General features: G+C 45.9%; 1 protein-coding gene across 1 annotated transcript; it reads right to left on the bottom strand.

The window, feature by feature from the left end:
- Positions 1 to 328: 328 nt before the first annotated feature.
- On the bottom strand, positions 329 to 1,192 carry LOC146811412 (taste receptor type 2 member 40-like). Its single transcript, XM_085615065.1, has one exon. The coding sequence runs from the start codon at positions 1,190 to 1,192 to the stop codon at positions 329 to 331; it is 864 nt and encodes a 287-aa protein (XP_085471191.1).
- Positions 1,193 to 21,562: the final 20,370 nt, after the last annotated feature.

Below are 21,562 nucleotides of genomic sequence, written 5' to 3'. Positions count from 1 at the left end.
CTCAGTGTTAGTAAAGCACAACATGCTCCCCTGTTGTTAACTCTGTTTTTGCAGCTGTGTGAGGTTTTTGCTGCTGAGTAGCAGGACAGGAACTACTGATAGCTGGAAGAGTTGTCTTTACAGAGTAATACATCAGGATTGAAAGTCAGAAAAGAAACCTGCGCAATTGTGAAACAGACCTCTTTGCTGATGCTTCAGAATTGTGGATTGGGGCCTTGGCAATGGATAAGGACAGCCCCTTGTAAATACACCCACGCCTGAAGCTTCAAAATGCTGCCGCACAATTGTCTCTTTAGCCACTGTGGATGCAGTGGAACATCTTTAGGATTTAACTTTTCAACTTGCAGTTGCCCTGAATCAAGATGGCAGACTGAGCTGTGGGGTATGAAGCAATCAGAAGGATGCACATTGTTTCCTCCATACTTTCCAGAGGAAAAACATTGAAAATGTAAAGGATGTTCGCCAAGTAGAAGGAGAGGAAAAGGAAGAGGAGGCAACTCATGGTCTTGACAGCTCTGGACAGAGCTTCCAGCTGAGGTTGGCTGATGTTGTGGTTCATGCGGCGTGCATGTCTAAGGAGGGACAGAAGGATGAGGGTGATGGAGAGGACACCAAAGGAGAAAGGAAGGACGGCCGCAAAGATTCCCTGAGCCACGGTGTAGGGAAGGCACCAAACTAGCTGCAACCGAGTGGCCTCTGTCCCATTGGCAGTTGCATTTGAAGAGAAAACTACAGAAGTCTCCCAGACCACCGGCAGGTTGAGGGCCAAGGCCCCAACTGTTGATACAAACAGCATCCAGTACACCAAAATAGAAAGTCTCAGCCGTAACCAGGATAGCAGAGGATGGTTGAAAGGAACGATCTTCACACAGTAGAAGACACACAGAGAAGCAGTGAGCCAAGAACGAGTGGTGTTAAACAAAGAAAAAAGGAAGACAAACACCTGAACCATGTCTGTGACATAGTAGAGACTCTCCCAAAGATAATACGCCATGTTGTCAACTGCAGAGATGAACAGAGAGCACAGATTATTCATTTCCACAGTCACCAGGATCTGATCAAAGTAGTTTAGCTTCCTGCCCTGCAGCCGGTCTGTGACATTTACAGCCACAATAAAAGCACTGGAGAGACTTCCGACAAGAAAGTTGAGTCCAAGGAAGAGCAGGTAGGCTAGGTCGCCTATGGACAGCATGCTGATGTTTGAGGGACTCGTCGCAAATGGCAGTGCGGTATGCGCAGAAACCACTCTTGTTTAGTGGTGAAATCCCCACAGATGCTGATATCCTGCTGGTCTCTCTTTGGGTTTTGCATGGATGTAAATCTGAGAGGAAGGTATCTGACTTTTCTGGGCCATGCAAATTTATTTTCTGGGATATGAAAACAGAACTAAGAATATGCCAAAGTGATCCTCTTTGAACATGCTGTCGAGATATCTTTGTCAGGTACACAGCTCACACAAACTGAGGTGGTGGAGCTTGAATTTACCTCCAGTTACGGTGTCGCAAGCTTGTCGACTCCAGAGTGCAGGAATCTGGATTAACTCTGGTGCAGTCATAGGCTCTAAATGACACAGTATTCTCTGCAGAGCTGTGAGAAGCAATAGTGACATATTTTGAACTCAATAAGGGCTCGATCAGTACATCGGCTACACTTAGAGAGGCCTTTAAACCCTATACAGGGGTATGCATCTCCAAAAACTCTGGGGTACTGAAAGCTTTTCGAGGCACAATTTCTCGCACAGAACAACTAAGTGCACTTGACATTAAACAACTTGAGAGTCCTAACCCATCCAGACTTAGCCGCAGACTTCTGCTATTGACTGAATTCAGGTAAGCAGCAGAGCGTGAAACTAACTTCCTTGGAAAATATATCACTGCGAGGCGCTATGGTTAGGGTGACAGACCGGGGCGCACACTAACACAACTTTTGAAGTCTTGGGCCGGGAAAGCCCATATCACATCCATCTGGTATGAGACTGGCCAGATACACACTGACACCCCCGAGATTAGAGATGAGTTCCTAAAGTACTACTCAGACCTGTATTCCACACGAACCACACACAATGATGACAACCGCAGGACATACCTTGACGAGATAGCAATGGAGTGGTTAGAAAAATGCATGCAGCAGTTTCTGGCCAATCCCTTCTCCAAAGAAGAAATAATTAGAGCTATAGATGCCTTAAATGGCTCTACTGCCCCCGGCCTCGATGGCTTCACTGGCATATTTTATAAAACATATAAGGACATACTAGCTCCATGTCTTCTCACGGTGTACAACGAAGCTCTAGAAAATAAGCTGTTGTTGTGAAGCCGTAATTGTCCTCCTTCCTATGCCCGGAAAAGATCCTGCGATCTGTGGTTCATATCGGCCATTATCGCTCTTAAATTTGGACTATAAAATCCTTGCCAAAAAGATTGCACTTAGACTTGCGCTGCTGCTTGATCATATCATATCCCCGGCCCAATCTGGATTTAATCCCCATAGGTCAATGACGCTGAATTTCCACACCTTGTTTGCAGTACTACATAGAATTGCTCCAGAAGTGCCAGCTGCTGCGGTCCTGCTGGACACTGAAATAGCTTTTGATTCCTTGGAGTGGCCTTTCATCCTGGCAGTGATGGGAAAATCTGGTATCCCCAAGGGCTTCATCGATCTTACCGCTTTACTGTACACTGCTCCCTCCACTAAACTTCGTTTAAATGGCACGCTGTCCCCCTCATTTGCTCTCACACGTGAAACTAGACAGGGGTGTCCTCTGTCCCTGCTGCTTTTTATATTGGCCCTTGACTCGCTGGTTAGGCATTTTCAGGAAAAGAACCTACATGGAGGCATCCAGTTCAACACAGGCCCGCTTCTAGTCTTCCTCTGTGCAGACAATATTGTATTATATGTCCGCCACACCCAGGTAAACCTGGATCCACTCATCAGAGAGATAATACGGCTCGGTAGCTTCTCGGGACTGGGTATATATTTGAGTAAGCATGGCACGTCCAGGTGTGATTGTGAATTTCCGCTGACATGGTGCGTTGAGTCAGTTAGGTATCTAGGAATCCAGATTCACAGGGACACGGAACAGATTATACTGCAGAATTATAGGCCAATTCTACATAATCTAGAAATGCAGATTGAACGTTGGTTGAAACTCCCGCTATTGCTGGCAGGTAGAATTGCGTTAATGAAGATGATTCTGCTTCCAAGGTTCTTGTATCTATTTCATAATATCCCCATTCCACTCCCAAATAGGTTTTTTGACACCCTCAGGACACACCCCATTAGACTGGCATAGGGTGGTAAGAGACCGAGAGTCCGTTGGGAAACTATGACCTTACCATATGAAAGGGGAGGGTTTAGCGCACCTGATTCTAGGCTATATTATCTAGCTGCACAGTGCAGCTTCGCACACTCCTGGTATCACCCAGATGCTTTTATTCCTTCTAGTAAACAAGAGGCTGATCTGGCACTCCCAAACCCCCCTGCATGGTCTCCTGCCTCAAGGGTTCCCCGGGACCCCTGTGGTATTCAAACTGTGTCAACATTGAGCTGGGCTTGGCGTAAAGTGTCGCGTGCCACGGGGGCTCTGCCCTCTACTCCTTGGAAATACCTATTGCTCATATTCCATTGCTTACCATCACCGAGCAGAAACTAGTCCAGCGCACATTGATATCTTATGCCGTGACTAAGTTCGGTGACCTGTTTCCGGACGTACATGTATTCACCAGTACTGAGTGGGGAACATTTTGTGGTGCATCTTTTATGGACCAATTTGTGTTTAATAGAGTCTGCAGAGCGCTCCGTGCCAGAGTGCCGGAATATCCGCTTGAGGCCGAGTTTTTTTCCTCCTCGAACACTTTTAATTGATAGCGTCTACGGGGACCAATCTATTTCAAAGCTTTATAAGGCTTGTGTGCCCCTTGTCCCTCATCATGACGCTAAGATTCGCGGGAGCGGGATTTTGGACACCCAATTCAAGACGACCTCTGCACTTTTTGCTGCACACAGACTGGAGAGGTGTCTCAACAGCAGGCACAAATTAATACATTTTAAGTACTTATGGAGGGCTTATATGACACCTGCGAAGCTCCACTCCATAGACCCCAATTGCCCTCACAGTTGCCTAAAATGTTGGCGTGCTCAGGCCAATTTTGCCCACCTGACGTGGAACTGTCCTAAGATTGGGAACTTTTGGAGGGCTAGTTTCCCTGATGACACACTTGGAGATAGATCCCACTCCTGAGGTTGCTGTGCTGGGTTATGTTTATAACATGCCGAAGAACCTACGCAAGTTTATCGCTCTTGCTCTCTTGCTACCTAAGCCGGAAATTTCACTCAAATGGGGTAGCAGAGTCCCCCCTACGGTTAACACTTGGTTATCTAGTCTCACTTTCTGCAACATAAATAGTGAACTTTATACTACGATGCAGCCCCTACCTCCCGGCCAAAAGACATTTGGGGTCCGCTTAAAGAATACCTGCTTGGCATAGACACACCTTCTCCCACACAACAATCTGCAGGTATAGAGCCGCCGGGGTTGGCTGAATAAGACACATCAAATAGAATACTAAATAGACACCCGCAGACACATTGTAGATGCAGAAATGTTGTATAAGACATTGCTTGATGTGAGGGACAAGGTCATGGGACAATTAGCAGTGTATGTTTCAGGTACTACCTGTCTTCAATCCTTAAATGTATACGTGCACGATGTCATCGCACAGATATGTTTTGTGCTGTTTGATTAATTATTGCAGTGAATTATCATAAAATATTGTGTATATGTCAGAAAATGATAATTAAAGATTTAAAATAAAATTCTGGTGCAGTCCATTCAGATCAAAGCAATTCATCATCAGCATATCGCTTATTTTGAATAAAATTCCGATCACACCAAAAAAGACATAAAATTCAAAGTGTAACATTCCGAGATCTAGCTTTGATATAATCCCATGTACTCCCGCCGAATCTCTCTTGGGAACATTTTTGTTCATAGTCTCATAAACATGAAGCCTTCCCATATTTACATGCGGTTTTAAAGGATGTATGATAGAACCACGACAGCTCTAAAAACGAATGTGTCTTTGCAACAACTTTTTTTTACCATGAATATGCCTTTCCCATGAACGCCTTTAAAATATATATATATATATATATATATATATATTCACTGAAAAAACCATAGGTTTCACACACGTTATAGTTAGGAATTAGCATTTAAAAAACCTTGCAAATTCACTGAAAAAACCATAGGTTTCACACATGTTATAGTTAGCGGAAATTTTACTGATAAAAAACCAGTAAAATTCCCCCGTTATAGTTAGTGCAGGCAACTATAACTCACGCGACCGCAATCCTCTGCTGATGCTAATACTGTATTTAGACACTTATTTGCCCATGTCTTCTTCCATACATTTTTAGCTATACATATATTACAAATATTTTTTTTTCATAAAGACACATATGTCATCAGCAGAAGATTGCGAATTCCTAACTATAACGTGTGTGAAACCTATGGTTTTTTCAGTGAATTTGTACGGTTTTTTAAATGCTAAGTTACTTTACGCCATTCGTGGCGTGCGCGCCCACTTAACGCAGTTCGTTCCGTGCGCGCACGGTGCGCTTCGCGCACCGTGCGCGCACAGTAAGCACGCGGTGCGCTTTGCGCACCGCACGCCCACTTTACGCAGTTAGTGCCGTGCACGCACGGTGGGCATGCGGTGCGCTACGCGCACCGCGTGCCCACGTTACGCTAGATGGGCCATGTACGCACGATGCGCTTCGCGCACCGTGCGCACATGGAGGACATATGATGCACTTCGTTTTGAAAGGTAATATTTTAATTTTTCGTAAAATTTTTATAAGCCTTGCACAAATGGTGCCCTTCGGGCACCATTTGCACACGGGGTGGGGAGAGTGTGGATAATTTTTTTTTTATTATTTTTGTTTAAAATATTGTGGTTTTTCGAATGTCTAATAAGCCCTCCACATTTGGTGGCCTGCTGCCTCCAAAAGCACAGGGGGTGGGGAGAGTGTGGATAGTGTTTTTTTTTATTTCCTTTTTTTACCGTACGCGTACGGTAAGCGTAATCGGCAAAATTAGCGAAAAAATAAAAATTGCATTTTTGGCCTTGGGGGGTCTTTCGGGACTCCCTCAACATGGCTATGTGTGTGGGAGCTGTCTAAACAGCCCCTTTACATGTTTTTTGGCTTTATTTTACAACCTAACTCTCAGTGCGAGAGAGAAAATGGCGGCCGCCGCTTCCTGGTTTCGGCCGATTCGAATGTTTACTAAGATCTAAGAGCCAATCAGAAGTACGCGTACGGTAAGCTTACGGTAAGCGTACTGTAAGCTGGCTCAGATATATATATTGATTTAAAGGCTATTTTCTCAGAATCTACCGAACCGATTTACACCAAACCTACAAAAGGCACTTCCATGACCTGAGGACTACCTCTCTGCCAAATTTCAAGTAATTCTGTTCAGCCGTTCGGGCTGTAGCCCTGTCTAAAGGTCCTATGGAAAAATGCATGGGAAAAACGCGTTTTGGGACCCCCCCTTTTATCTCAGCCCCCGCTTGACGAATCCCCCCGAGACTTTCAGGGTAGGAGCGGAGCGGAGCGCCCCACCTATTTTGAAAAATTCGCGAGGATTCGTCGACCGGCGCCAAAGTTATTCAAAATAGAATGTTGCGGATTTCCTATGGAAAAGGGGTCCTAACTATAACTACCTACTGGCGACCGCCAGTAGGTAATATTATCTACTGGCGGTCGCCAGTAGATAGTTATAGTTAGGACCGTGTTTCCATAGGAAATCCGCAACATTCTATTTGGAATAACTTTGGCGCCGGTTGACGAATCCTCGCGAAATTTTCAAAATAGGTGGGGCGCTCCGCTCCGCTCCTACCCTGAAAGCCTCGGGGGGGGATTCGTCAAGCGGGGGCTGAGAAAAAAGGGGGGTCCCAAAACGCGTTTTCCCCATGCAATTTTCCATAGGGACCTTTAGTCCAAGGTACAGCCCGAACGGCTGAACAGAATTACTTGAAATTTGGCAGTGAGGTAGTCCTCAGGTCAGGGATGTGCCTTTTGCAGGTCTGGTGTCAATCTGTTCAGTAGTTCCTGAGAAAATCAAAAGTAAAATCATATATATATGTGGGCGGAGCCTAACCACACATCTCATCCTGAGATCTGATTGGCTGTCAGCACTTCATCCAAGCAGTGTTGGCAGCCATCTTGGGACCAATATACATGATAGCACCTCATTAAAAAGCATTGCAGTTAATAGAAGGTTTTAAGACTTTAGTTACATTATAAATCATTTGTTGATGGTACCATACTCATTTTAGGAATTGTGGTATGTTCTAAGGTGATTTCACCATGTGAAAAAGCCTTCTGCTGGGATATCATGATTGAGAGAAAAATATTTTCTCATGCTTTTCCCACAGAGGTTTGGAAGGTGATCTATAAGCTAAACTGAGAGCTTATTTTCTGTAAATTCACATTATCTTTCTCAGTCATGTGAGAATGAAGTCTGACATTCTCAGTAAAACATGTACATCCAACAAGGGCAGAGACTGTCAGTTGATTCCTTTGTGTTCTACTGCAGCTTCCCAGAGTGTTCCAAAGAACAACTAGAGCGCTAACAGTCCTACTTATGATAAACATATGGCACACCTGAAGCCATCTTGCTTGGATTAAAGTGGTAACTCTTAAAACATTTAATTTAAAAAGGAACAAAATGAGGGGGTTCGTTTTCCATAAAAAGTATGATTAGTGCTGCAGAAAGAAAAATTAGGGCACATTTCATTAAAAAATTCTGACATGCAGACTGAAACATGCACTGTCAATACCAGCAGCAGTTTCCCCTGGTGAGCAGTAGCTTTACTACAGTGATCTAATGAGCAAAAATAGTGCTAACATTCTGAATTTATGGCAAATGTGTGACACATCTGAATGCCTTCTTGATGGAATCAAAGTAAAAAACTGAAAGTATTTCCTACTGAGGAGACTGCAGTAAATGAGGAAATTAGGAAACTTCATAACAAATAAGTCTCCCAAGATGGCCACCAGAGACAAAAGAGCCCAAATGTAGCCCAAATATCACCCAGATGTAGCCCAAGTATAGCCCAATGACAGAATGTCCCAGAGTGTTCTTAAAAACAACTAGAGCGCTTACTGTCTTCATTATGACAAACGTATGGCACACCTGAAGCCATCTTGATTGGAATAAACTGGTAACACTTAAAACATTTAATTTAAAAAGGAACACAATGAGGGGGTTCATTTTGCCATAGAAATTATGATTAATGCTGAAGAAAGAAAATGAGGGCACATTTTGAGTGACTTCTCAAATCCTCTTCTATTTCATTAAAAAATTCTGACATGCAGACTGAAACATGCACTTTTAATACCAGGAGCAGACTTCCATGGTGAACAGTAGTTTTACTACAGTGATCTAATGAGCAACGAGAGTGCTAACATTCAGAATGTATGGCAAATGTGTGACATATCTGAATACCTTCATGATGGAATCAAAGTAAAAAACTGAAAGCATTTCCTACTGAGGAGACTGCAGTACATGAGGAAATTAGGAAACTTCATAACAAATAAATCTCCCAAGATGGCCACCGGAGACAAAAGAGCCCAAATGTAGCCCAAAATCACCCAGATGTAGCCCAAATATAGCCCAATGACAGAAGTGTGCAAAACACTTATTATTTTGTGTTTGTGCAGTGTTATATAGTGCAGACTTGTCAGGTATTGGAGTGCTTTACATGAGCATTGGTTACATCACACAAGAACAAATTCATTTTGGTTGTAGACATGGGGAGACTAAGTGATTTGACCAGAATCACAGAATGTCGAGCTGAAGCAGAAACTCCAACCTGGTTCCCCAGTTGCAAAGTCTGCAGTTCTGGAAGTAACACCACATCCTCTCCCCTAAGTGCAACATTTAATCAAGTGGTCAACTGGATAAAAAAACATAAAGGTAACAAATAATTTAAAAGTGCTTTCTCGCTATTTGAAAACTCAGAAAATATGTCCTTATTTTAGTCTTTTAGAGCACTAACCATAATTTTGATGCCAATAAGACCCTCTCATATATGTAATTTCTAAAGGAAATGCTCTAGGTATTACAGTTTTGATTACAAGATGACGTCAGGCGTTCCACACTTTTGTAATAAATATAGAATGTTAGCAATCTAGTTGTTCATTAGGATATTGTTGAGAGGCAGGCCAGGGGCACGGACTCTGAAAATTGAAGGCAGGTAGGAGGGTGCAAAGGCAACAATTTAACCACACTGAGCAGGTAGGAAGGGCCGTGGCAGCACAACAGACTATGGAGGGCAGTGGAAAGGGGGGCAGTGGCAACAAACCAACAATACAGGACTTGCAAGAGAGGCTGTGGCAATGTAATAGACCATTGTGGGCAGAAGGAAGAGGCAATGGTAGTACAATCATACATGCCAACAGACCCGATTCAGCCAGGAAACGTCCAATGTTTTTAAGCTCAAATGGGCTTTATTTTATCTGTCTCCTGTCTACAATCTCCTCTTTTTCAATGTAACTCAAAGGGGAAAATCAATACCCCAGTTTTTTTCCAAAATCTCCCTCTTACCAAGTTCAAAATGTTCGCAAGTATGGTACATTGGATCATGGAAGGAAATGGGTTAGGGACATGGACTTGGATAACAGAGGACAGGAGGGACATGGAGAGGTGCACCAAACTGACCCTGCAGGGCAGGCATCAGGGTTTGCAGCAGCACAATACACCACACAGGGCATGCGGGACGGGAGTGCAGCACAACAATCCATAGAAAGCAAGAGGGAGGGGACAGGACCATGCACATGGACAACAGAGAACAGAGTGGCAAGAGGCAGGACCATAATGGACAGACAGGAGAGAAAGATGCAGCATAACAGACCATAAAGGGCAGGAGGGATGGATCAGGGGCATTACAATGGAACAGACAAGCCAGGAGGGAGGGAGTAGGGGTCTGCCCATGTAAACAGAGGGCTGGGGGCAAGGGGGCAGGGCAGGAGCAGCAAGATAGCCATGGAGGTCAGACAGGATGGGCACTAGAAGCAAGACACACCATGAAGAGCAACAGTGAGACTGTGATGGCATACACACAGACCATGGAGGGAAGGTGGGAGGGGTTCAGGGGCAGCTAACTGACCACACAGGGAAGGTGGGAGGGGCCATGGCAGCACAGAAGACCATGCATGGCAAGTGGGAGGGTTAGTGGTAGCACAATGGCTATGATGGGCAAGAAGGAGGGTGCAGGGGCATGCACAAAGGACGATGGAGTATAGAAGGGAGGGTCAGGACCTGTGCACAGACAAGAAAGATCAGGGGAAGGGGCCTCACAACAGACCGCACGGGGCAGGCAGGAGGAGCAGTTGCAGCACAACAGACCAGGGAGGGCAGAAGGGTGTGGTAGTACAATGGACCATGTAGGACAGGAGGAAGAGGATAGGGGCATGGCATGTGGACAGGCAGGGTGGAGGTGGCAGGGACAGGTTACAGTCATCTGACAATGCTAGGCAGGTGGGAGGGGAGTGGCAGCTCAACAGAACACTCAGAGTAGATAGGAGTGGCAGGTCCATGGAACATGGTGGGCAAAAAGGATGGAGCAGGGGCATACACAAAGACATCGGAGGGCAGGGGGAAGGAGAATAGGGGCAGCAAGCTAAGCACAGAGTTTAAGCAGGAGGTCAATGATGGGGCATAGAATTGGGCAATGGAGGGCAGGAGGAGTGGACTGGTACATCATACTAAATTGAGGGCAGTGGCAGCACATCAGACCATGCATGGCAGGAGGGAGGAGGCTAGTCCATGGATTCACACAACAGAGGATAGGGAGGAGGGGGATGGGGCAGCAAGCTAACTGTTCAGAGAAGGCGGGTATTAGGAACTTTATTGTTTTTAAAACGTGTGTCTGTGCGAACTACTTAAAATATGAACAAGTATGCAGCATAATCTCACTTTTATTCAGGAAGAAGAGGACGTTTGTGACTGTGACTCCGGGCTCACTTGGCAAAAACACCCCCTGACCCTCCACCCCCTATCGCAAAATGTAATGCCCGTGAAAAGGGTAGGTGAACACAGTGTTATATAGAACATAGTCCTGAGAGCACGATTGAAAATGAAAACTAGATGTAGTGTATGGTATAAACTATGCACCAAAAAGTGTGATATAAGATGAACCGGGCGTGAAATATAATATGCAATACATTGTGCGCAATGACAGATTCATTGGAGAGCGCGAGATAGCACAGGCACTAGCGCGTGCTATGCGATATGCGCCTTGGAGTGTAATATGCACAGGGTAGTGTTTTGTGTAACCGAACTAGTCTCTAAAGTTGTAATATAAAATATGTGCTGGGGAGTGTAACGTTGCATATGCACTGTGACAAAGATATGGATCCCAGATTGTAATATGTATGGCATAGCACTGTGCATTATAACCTAGGCATCGAGGAAGGCACGTTAGATGGGGCAATATAACCCGTGCGAAGACAAGTGTGGCATGACATATTCACGGGGTGGTGTTACAGTGCACATGGGCTAGAGAGTGTCATAGCATATGCACTAGCTAGTGGAATACAACACAGAGGTGTGTGGCACTCAGCAGGCAATGGTGGGTGTAACACAGCATTGGGCTCTGCCAGGAGCGCGCTGTGACTCTCAAGTGATGTTCGTCCCCTTTCCAGAGAGTAAAATAAAAAGTATTACACATCCGGCAGTGGATGTGTGTTTTATTAACCGTGAGGGGGGTTTCTTGCATAGTTTTGGTCGAATTTTTGTCGAATCCCCTTTGAATGGCTTGGTGTGCATGTGTAATAAATATGCCCGTCAATAGCTACCCATATTTGTATAAATAAACGACCAGGGTGTCTACCGGGATTAGGCACGGTAGGGCATCAGACATGTCAGAGCTTCACTAGTGATGTAAATACATTCCACGTGGATTCATTGTATGCATAGTCGCCTTTTAATGAATATCACGCAAATCATCATGGTGATAGGTACGTACGGTTTATCCAGCATGTCCTAGGTGTGTCTATAAATATATATTTTTTAAAAATAATAAAAAACAATGGCCGGCCCTGGGGATTGGGGTCAAAAAAATATAATTAGGAGACAGGCCCTGGGGGATGGGGTCATCAGGGCCAATAAATTAGAATAAGAAGGGGAACCACACAGCCCCCCTTCTTAAAAAATTAAAATAAATAAAAGACTGGCATCGTGCCGGAGGCCACGCCCCCTCCTTGCAGCACTCTGCAAACGCGCCCCCTGGCGAGTTGTAAGTTGGGGAATTAATTCCTCTTCAATACTGAGGGTCCCTGAGGGTCAACTAGCCCAACAGGCATCTCCAGTATGCACCAGGGAGCTGCGCTGCAGACAGGTGTTCTGAGGCCAAGCCCCTTTTTACACCTCTCTGCAACGCAGCTCTGTGGCGCCTACTGGAGGTACCTAGTGGTCTAGTTTGACCCTAGGGACCCTTAGGATTCAAGGGGACTTAATCTCTCAACTTAGAACAGCCACAGGGCGCGTTTACACAGTGGTGAGGGGACGGGGCCTGAGGTGACGTGTGCAAACACGCACTATGGCACGTTTTAAATTGGGGATATAATTTTCCTTCAATACTGAGGGCCCCTGGGGGCTAACTAGCCCACCAAGTGCTTCCAGTAAGCGCCACTGAGCTGCATTGTAGAGAGGTGGTCCAGGCCGTGCCACTTTTTACACCACTCTGCAACGCAGCTCTGTGGCACTTACTGGAGGTACCTAGTGGGCTAGTTGGACCCTAGGGACCCTCAGGATTCAAATGAACCTAATCTCCCAACTAAAAACGGACACAGGGCGTGTTTACACAGTGGTGAAGGGAGGGGACGGGGCCTGAGTTAACGTGTGCAAAAACGCCCTGTGGCCTGTTTTAAGAGGTAGTTTTAATCCCCCTGCCCTATTATATACTAGGGGCTTACAGAGGAGGTCATGCTAATCACAGGGGGACCCCAACGCATAATGTTCCCTAGTGTATGTAGGTGTTTTCACTGTATTCTAAGTGTCTTTTAACATAGCACTGGCTCTAGGACTGGTTAGTCAGACTCAGTTACCACCAGTATCCGTCTGAAAAAGTTGAGGGTACAGGATGATTTTGCAACAAGGCTTCTTTCTGCTCTTCTTTTTGTTCTTTCTGCACATTATCCTTCTTCCTGCACTTTTCTTCGTCTTTGAGGACTTCTGTTGCTTCTTTCTGCACTTCTTTTTTTTCTTTCTGTGCACTTTTTCTTCTTTCTTCACATGTCCTATCTCTGTAGGCATAGTTAGAAATTAGCATTTAAAAAACCTTTGAAATTCACAGAAAAAACCATAGGTTTCAGGCACGTTATAGTTAGGAATAAGCATTTAAAAAACCTCAGAAATTCACTGAAAAAACCATAGGTTTCAGGGGTGTTATAGTTAGCTGGACTTTTCACTTGTACAAAACCATTGAAATTCCCCCGTTATAGTTGGTTCAGCTAACTATAACTCGCGCGCCCGCAATGCACTGCTGATGACGTCACATATTACATCACTCATGACATGGTCAGTGACATCACTCATGACATCACTGATGACATCTCAGATGACATCTCAAATGACATCACTGATGACATCATCCTTGTGATAGAGTGGCAGACCTCCTCTCACCCTAATATAACCTTTGATACACACATTCAAAAATAGAGACTAAACTTTTCAAAACAATGGACATACCAATACCAGTTACAACAACCTCTTGAGTAATTTTAAGATCCACATACACATCCACTCATTCACCAACAGTCCTATACAGTCACTCATACATGTATTCACTCATCATATGTACTCATACACCTATACATCCTGTTACACAATGCCACTCATCCATAGAGTTACTCACATACATAGTCACTCATGCTAATAAAGAATCAAACATACATTTATTTGCATATACAGTTATACACACACCACCACACTTACTTCTACGGAAACTTACACATACTTAGTCTTTTAAACAATCACTTATAGAAACACATACTTATTCATACAGGAACTCTTTCAATCTCTCACTCTCACATATACTCACTTATATACACCAATAGTCACATATACTAGTTTAAAACATATGTAGTTACTCATAAAGACACTATTGAGACAGTCATTCACTCACTAACACACCCATACACACACTCATCCACCCATACAGTCCTGCACACATGCTGTCTTCAACACATACAAAGAGTGAGTCACTCGTTCATGCACCTATGCACTACGTAATACCCCCCGAACCATGCAGACACTCAGACTGATACTCAAAAAACCAACTAATAACCTATATAGACACCCATGTAGCTACTCACCAACCCATGCAGCCACTTATACACAAAGTGAGAGACTGATACAGATATTTACATATTTAAACATTACTCACTAAGCCATGTATTCACTATGATACACTTAATCAGTCAGTTACACAATCAATTTTTCAAAAACAAATCATCCATTTAGACACTTATATACCCATTTATTCTTCCATCGACCTTGAGAGATACATATATAAAACATATTTAATTTTCAGAAAAACACACATTCACTGGATGACGTCATCAGGGATGTCATTTGAGATGTCATCAGTGATGTCATGAGTAATGTCACTGACCATGTCATGAGTGATGTAATATGTAACGTCATCAGCAGTGCATTGCGGGCGCGCAAGTTATAGTTAGCTGAACTAACTATAACGGGGGAATTTCAATGGTTTTGTACAAGTGAAAAGTCCAGCTAACTATAACACCCCTGAAACCATTGTTTTTTTCAGTGAATTTCTGAGGTTTTTAAAATGCTAATTCCTAACTATAACGTGCCTGAAACCTATGGTTTTTTCTGTGAAAATATATATATATATATATATAATATACACCATCCACTCTTCCTTTCTTTTCAAAGAGGCACACTGGTGCTGGCTGGGTTGCAATAAATCATTTATTGGTATAACACCACGAAGGCAAGAGGCTTCCTTTTCCCAACGTTTCTGCTCATAAGAGCCTTGATCACGGGAGGCAGTCTCTGAATTTTGAATTCACCCACGTGGTTTGCTTTTAAACAGCGCGGGCCATATTCTCTCACAGAGTGCGCAAAGGAAAACTATTCAGGCTTTAAATGAAAAGAGCACCTTAATCCAATGTCTTTGAATACCTATAATGCGCTCCAAATTTTCTTATTTTCATGCCTTTTACATCACGCAAAAATAAAGTCCGCTTCATTGCACAGTTCCTAATAGTACTATTCCACTCACTTGATTTAAAAGCAGCACCAGCCCGCAATTTTGGATAAACATCCTTCTGCTCCCTAACTCGCCACACACCGTGAACACTGTCACAGGGGGCAAGCAGGTCGGGTTCAAATTCAAATATATCCATCCAAAGTGCCACGCAAATGAACCATGACCTTAGCAGGGCGGCCAGTGCAACTGGGGCGAGGCTTCCAGGAAAACATACCATCCAATCCTCCTTTCTTTTCAAAGAGGCACACCGGCGCTGGCTGGGTTGCAATAAATCATTTATTGGTAGAACACGAAGGCAAGAGGCTTCCTTGTCCCAACGTTTCTGTAAAAGGTTGCTATAAAATTGTTAACGTTCTTGGAAAGGACCAATGGTAAAGCATTTTCTAATCCTCCGCTTGCACAACAGGCTTGAATTAGCATTATTCAGCATAGCATCCTTCTCTAGGCGCTTTCGCAGCGCCTCTTTACATACCGCAGCCATTGCCCTTTCCCCAAACCCGAACCTTCAAAGTACTTGAATATGTTATGATTGCCCTTTGACAGTACCCTTCGAGAGCCCTTGGCATTTTAGCAAATTTAAGTGAGAATTGGTCTTCAAATTGTATTATTTTACCCCATTTCTTTTCAAACGTTTCACGGGGGAAGCCACCTGGGTCCCCCTCGCTCCCCATCTCCCGACCCTTCTTTCGAGAAAGTCGAAATTGCTTGCTTGATTCACTCTCTGCACTTTGGGCAGTGTACATTCAGCCAGCGGGAGGGGCCAGTGTTGGAAGAGTGATTTCTACTATGGGATGACCCTGTGTGCCTCAGACCCTGGGCTCCCTTTACTGTATCTCAAAAAACGGTTCTGTCTGATTCAGTTTATACACAAGAATCAACGCTATCAATCTTTTCTTCCTATAACGCGCACGAGAATAACAGATCCAAAGTAGCACTGTATATATATATATATATATATAAAATATACTGTAAAACCATTGTTGACATTGCGCGTGTATCATACATACCTTGGTTCGTGCACTGCACGAGCACTTTTGCACTAATTAAGGAGTCATTTTGTCAAGTTGATTTTAAGCAGTATTAATATATTTCTCCATAAAGTGCCACTGCTGATTATTTTCTCTTGTGCGTGTTATTGGAAGAAAAGATGGATATGTTTTCTCACATGGTCCGTGACTGGCTACCCTCCCCTCCCAGCTTTCCACACCACCTTGAAGAATTGTCATAAGCAAATTATCTTTGGAAGGCGGGGGGTCAGGGACCCCCCGGCCGTATTTATTATACAAAACAATAAAAGGATGAATATCAACATTACATCAGTTATGCAAGAATAAGCAAAATTCATGACATTAGATTTACAGAATCGTAGACAAATATCAAAGGCTAACCTTAACAAACGTCTAATACAGCGTGTTTCCTATCCGAATCTAACATCCTGCCTGAATTTTGCATTCTAACATATCTGGCCGGACGGCAAGGTCGCTAACCGGTGTCAAGTCCTACTAACCACGCCCTTACCCAGAGGTGCGCATGCGCGACAGAGGACCGCCTACCCCGTCGGCATCGTGAACTCCATTTAACCAACAAGGAGGGCCCTTACACTTTGCGTCATATGCTGACGTCATGGTGTATGTGCGGGGTGGCTACCAGCCTAAGGAAAGCGTGACTCCCTCCCCCGCATTTTTAGCAGCTAGCGGATATTCCTGCCCCTGAAGTTCTAGGAGGGACCAGTGGCCCCTCCCCCTGGGCCGCCCCCTCCGTGGATGGTGACGCCCCCCTTAGGACCTTAAATTGCTGCTCACCGATCATGACCTTACCGCCTGACAAACCCTAATAAATACGACGATGAACCTAGAAAAAGAACTCGCTAAAGGACAACTACACTACACTAAAACCAACAATATAGATACGAAGCATGCTGTGCTAATGGGAAAAAAGGCCTAAGTACACACGATATTACCTTTTTAATGACACATAATCACAGCTATAAAACGGGAAAAAGGCCTAGGTACCCACAACCTTGTTTAATAAGATAATAATCACACCAGTATAAGGGGAAAAAAGGCCTAGTGCAGACAACCTAACTAACCACAACCAATCCTACCTTTCAACGGGAAAAAGGCCTATGTCAAACTTACTAACACCCCTGGCTAGCATTGTTTAGTAGCTTGTTTTTAGGGCTGGTGGGTGGGGAAATAATTAATCCGCCCCGAGCGTGGGGCACACGGAAGACACGGGGAGCGAGCCAGGAGCAAGAGGGCGCCCCCCCCGCTCCCCGCGCCTTATAAAGGGGGCTGCACATCGTCCTGGGGGCCCGCACCCCGATCGTCCCGCCCCCTCTGCCCCGGAAGCCGAATGGCTGCTTCCGGGTTCACGGGGGCGGCATCAACCAATCGGTGTTGGGGGCGCGCCGCGCGCGTCATCGCCCCGCGACACACCCCCAACACCGAAAGGCCGGGGGAGGGGGGGCGCCGCACCGCCATGTGGGCGTGAGGGCCGAGTGGCCCCCACTTTACACATGGTCCGTGACTGGCTACCCTCCCCTCCCAGCTTTCCACACCACCTTGAAGAATTGTCATAAGCAAATTATCTTTGGAAGGCGGGGGGTCAGGGACCCCCCGGCCGTATTTATTATACAAAACAATAAAAGGATGAATATCAACATTACATCAGTTATGCAAGAATAAGCAAAATTCATGACATTAGATTTACAGAATCGTAGACAAATATCAAAGGCTAACCTTAACAAACGTCTAATACAGCGTGTTTCCTATCCGAATCTAACATCCTGCCTGAATTTTGCATTCTAACATATCTGGCCGGACGGCAAGGTCGCTAACCGGTGTCAAGTCCTACTAACCACGCCCTTACCCAGAGGTGCGCATGCGCGACAGAGGACCGCCTACCCCGTCGGCATCGTGAACTCCATTTAACCAACAAGGAGGGCCCTTACACTTTGCGTCATATGCTGACGTCATGGTGTATGTGCGGGGTGGCTACCAGCCTAAGGAAAGCGTGACTCCCTCCCCCGCATTTTTAGCAGCTAGCGGATATTCCTGCCCCTGAAGTTCTAGGAGGGACCAGTGGCCCCTCCCCCTGGGCCGCCCCCTCCGTGGATGGTGACGCCCCCCTTAGGACCTTAAATTGCTGCTCACCTATCATGACCTTACCGCCACAGGCCAGCATTGTTTCCCGACGATCTGGCCCCCCCCCACAACTCCTGCCTCAAGGTCATCCTTACCTCAGAGAGCCCTTCAACCAAGCTAGGATATTATTACACCATATTCTATTCCCTGCCTCAGTCAAATGAACCCCATCCTGTAAGTACAAATCCTTTTCCCAAATAGCCCCATGTGGGATGGTCTGTAGGTGAGAGGTTCGGAAAAGTTTTTCTAACTTGGTATTGATCCTCTTTACCGAGTGATTCAATGCCCTGACAGATTCACCCCCACGCCACTGCAGACGCGGTATCAGCTGAGACCAGACTACAGTGCAGTCAGGGCACACCCTCCTTACCCAACCCGCTGCTGAAATGATCTCTTCCAGGAGGACCCTCCTACCCAGTCTAGCCAGGTCATTCCCCCCCAGATGAAGAATCACCACCGCCGGTGAGGCTGTATGTTGGGCGACCAACTCAGCAAAGAATCCCCTAAACTGACTGAGGCAGAGACCCCCCCTCCCAAAGAAAGAGATGGACCAACCTTCGTGCTCTAGCTCCCTTCTACCCTTGCCTGCAAAAAAGACATTTTTAGCACGATTGACATAAGAATGACCAACAATCCAAACCCTGCCTGACCGCGTCCCGTGTTCCTGACTGTTCACACTTTGATGAGTCGCCGATGAATCCTGATGATGACCCGAAGCAAGCTCTCCGCCTGCGTCACAGAGCGAAGGAACTGCAAAACCAGAAAAGAAAAACCTGATGTCAGTAATACCCTAGGTACTTTACAACATGTGTACCCGCACATACCGTTTGTAGCAATTGGAATTGGGTGACCATCTCCCAATTCTTCTAACCCTGTTCACATGTAAACCCCTTGCGACTGCCTCGGTGGCTGCACCTATCCTAAAGGAGTGTGTGCCAAATTCCTTCGGGTCAAGGCCCACCCTGGCAATAGTCAACTCCATGACTCTTCTGAACTGATATTTGGTTAAAGGGGTGCCGTCCGCGTGTAATAGGAGCGGCCCACCCAACAGTGCACCTCGCTGCTTGATGAAAGTCTCCACGTGGTGTACCGGGCAGCAAGGATTGGCCCTTGACCTGTGCAGTACCACAGTCTCCCCCCGGGACTCCTGATCAGTTTTCGATCTCCTAATCGTCACCCACAATGTGTCTCCCTGAATCAATGTGCTCAGGAATTGGATACCCCCCTGCCTATCTGCCTTAGAGGCTGCCACCAACTCACTCAGCCTCAACGCCCCATAAAAGGCTAACGTAAACGCTGCCTTAAACAATTGTATCTCCCAGCCTGAGCTACAGACGTCATGCAATGCAGGCAGTAATACGGTCATCCTCTCCAAACCTATTGGTTTCCTAGTGTCAGCCGTGCTGCCCTGTAAGCGGCACCAACCCCTCAGACCCTTCCGCACCGCAAAGTTGTTAGTCGGATCTTTCACCCCCTTCGCCTGTGCGTAAAAGGAGACAGCTGCCCTATGCCTGTTCGCTGTGGCCACTGAGCAACCCTTGTGATGCAAACTACCCAGATAATCCGTAAAGCTATTTTCCAAAGCCCATTTGGATTCCCAGTCACACCCCAAGAACGTGCAATATGAACCAAACGCCCCTTCATAAGCTGTCCTTGTCTTGGGAGCTAAGCTAGCAGCCACGAGGTCCGGTAATTTGGAGCACCAATCTGCCAGAGTGCTGACGGGAAGTGAGTCGGTGTAGGCTCTGCTGTTGGAAGATGTTCCCTGAATACCTGCATTTTTTGGCGAGAGAGTGCATCAGCTGCATTATTAAGGACACCTGGGACATGTTTTGCCCTAAATACAACATTCAATCGCAAGCATCTCAACACAATCTCCTTCAAGAGGCGGAGTATGAACTTACAGCGTGCCGCTTGCTGATTGATGCACTCCACCACCGTCATGTTGTCTGACCAGAATATTACAGATTTGTTACGCAGGATGTCAGGCCAGACCATTAATGCAACCCAAATGGGGAACAGCTCCAGGAAGCCAATGTTGGTTGTCAACTCACTGTACACCCATTCGTCCGGCCACCTGTGGGTGACCCACTTGTTTCCAAGGATGGCACCAAACCCAACACTCCCAGCAGCGTCAGTCCATAAACCTAACTCTGCTGAAGTAATGGGGGGGCCGGACCACACTACCCTGCCGTTGAAGTCCTCCAGGAATGCCATCCATATCCGCATGTCCTGGCGTACCTCAAGCGATAGTCTAGTGCGGTGGTGTTTCTCTCGCAGGCCCCTCATAGCCTGCGCAATTGAGCGAGAAATGGGGCGAGCCATTGGTATCACCCTCAACGCGAAATTCAACTGGCCCACTGTTTCCTGAAGCTGTTGCAACGAGACCTTCTCTTTGGCCAGGCATGTGCGTAATGCCGCCTTGAATTTACATACCTTTTCTTTTGGGAGCCTGAAACAACCCTCCACAGAGTCTATTTCAATGCCCAGAAATTCTAAGCAAGTAGCTGGCCCCACTGTCTTCCCCGGCGCCAGCGGGACCCCAAAAGCCCGCATGAGCACGCAAAATTCCTCCAATGCCCGTGCACACTTCTGAGACCCAGCCGCACCCAGGAAGAGAAAGTCATCTAGGTAATGCATGACCTGCTGATGCCCGGTTGCCTGCCTCATTACCCATTCCAAGAAGGAACTGAACGCCTCAAAATAGGCACATGAGATCGAACAACCCATGGGCATGCATTTGTCCATGTAGTACTTCCCATCAAACTTGAACCCCAAAAGGTGGTGATCCCCCTGATGCACAGGGAGAAGACGAAATGCAGACTCTATGTCAGACTTGGCCATCAATGCCCCTGGACCAAGGCCCCTAAGCAACACTACCGCGTGATCAAAAGAGGCATATTTTACGCTGCAGACATTCTCATCTATGGCATCATTCAAGGATGCCCCCCTTGGGGCTGAGAGATTATGAATGAGTCTATATTCGCCTTTCTCTTTCTTAGGGACCACACCAAGTGGGGAACAAACAAAGTTGGGCACTGGCAACTCGTCAAAAGGTCCTGCTAGCCTACCCAGGCATAATTCTTTTTCAATTTTTGCAGCCACTAC

This window comes from Triturus cristatus, chromosome 7 (genome assembly GCF_964204655.1).
Source record: "Triturus cristatus chromosome 7, aTriCri1.1, whole genome shotgun sequence".
NCBI lineage: Eukaryota > Metazoa > Chordata > Amphibia > Caudata > Salamandridae > Triturus > Triturus cristatus.
This window is presented reverse-complemented; position numbering and strand designations above follow the sequence as displayed.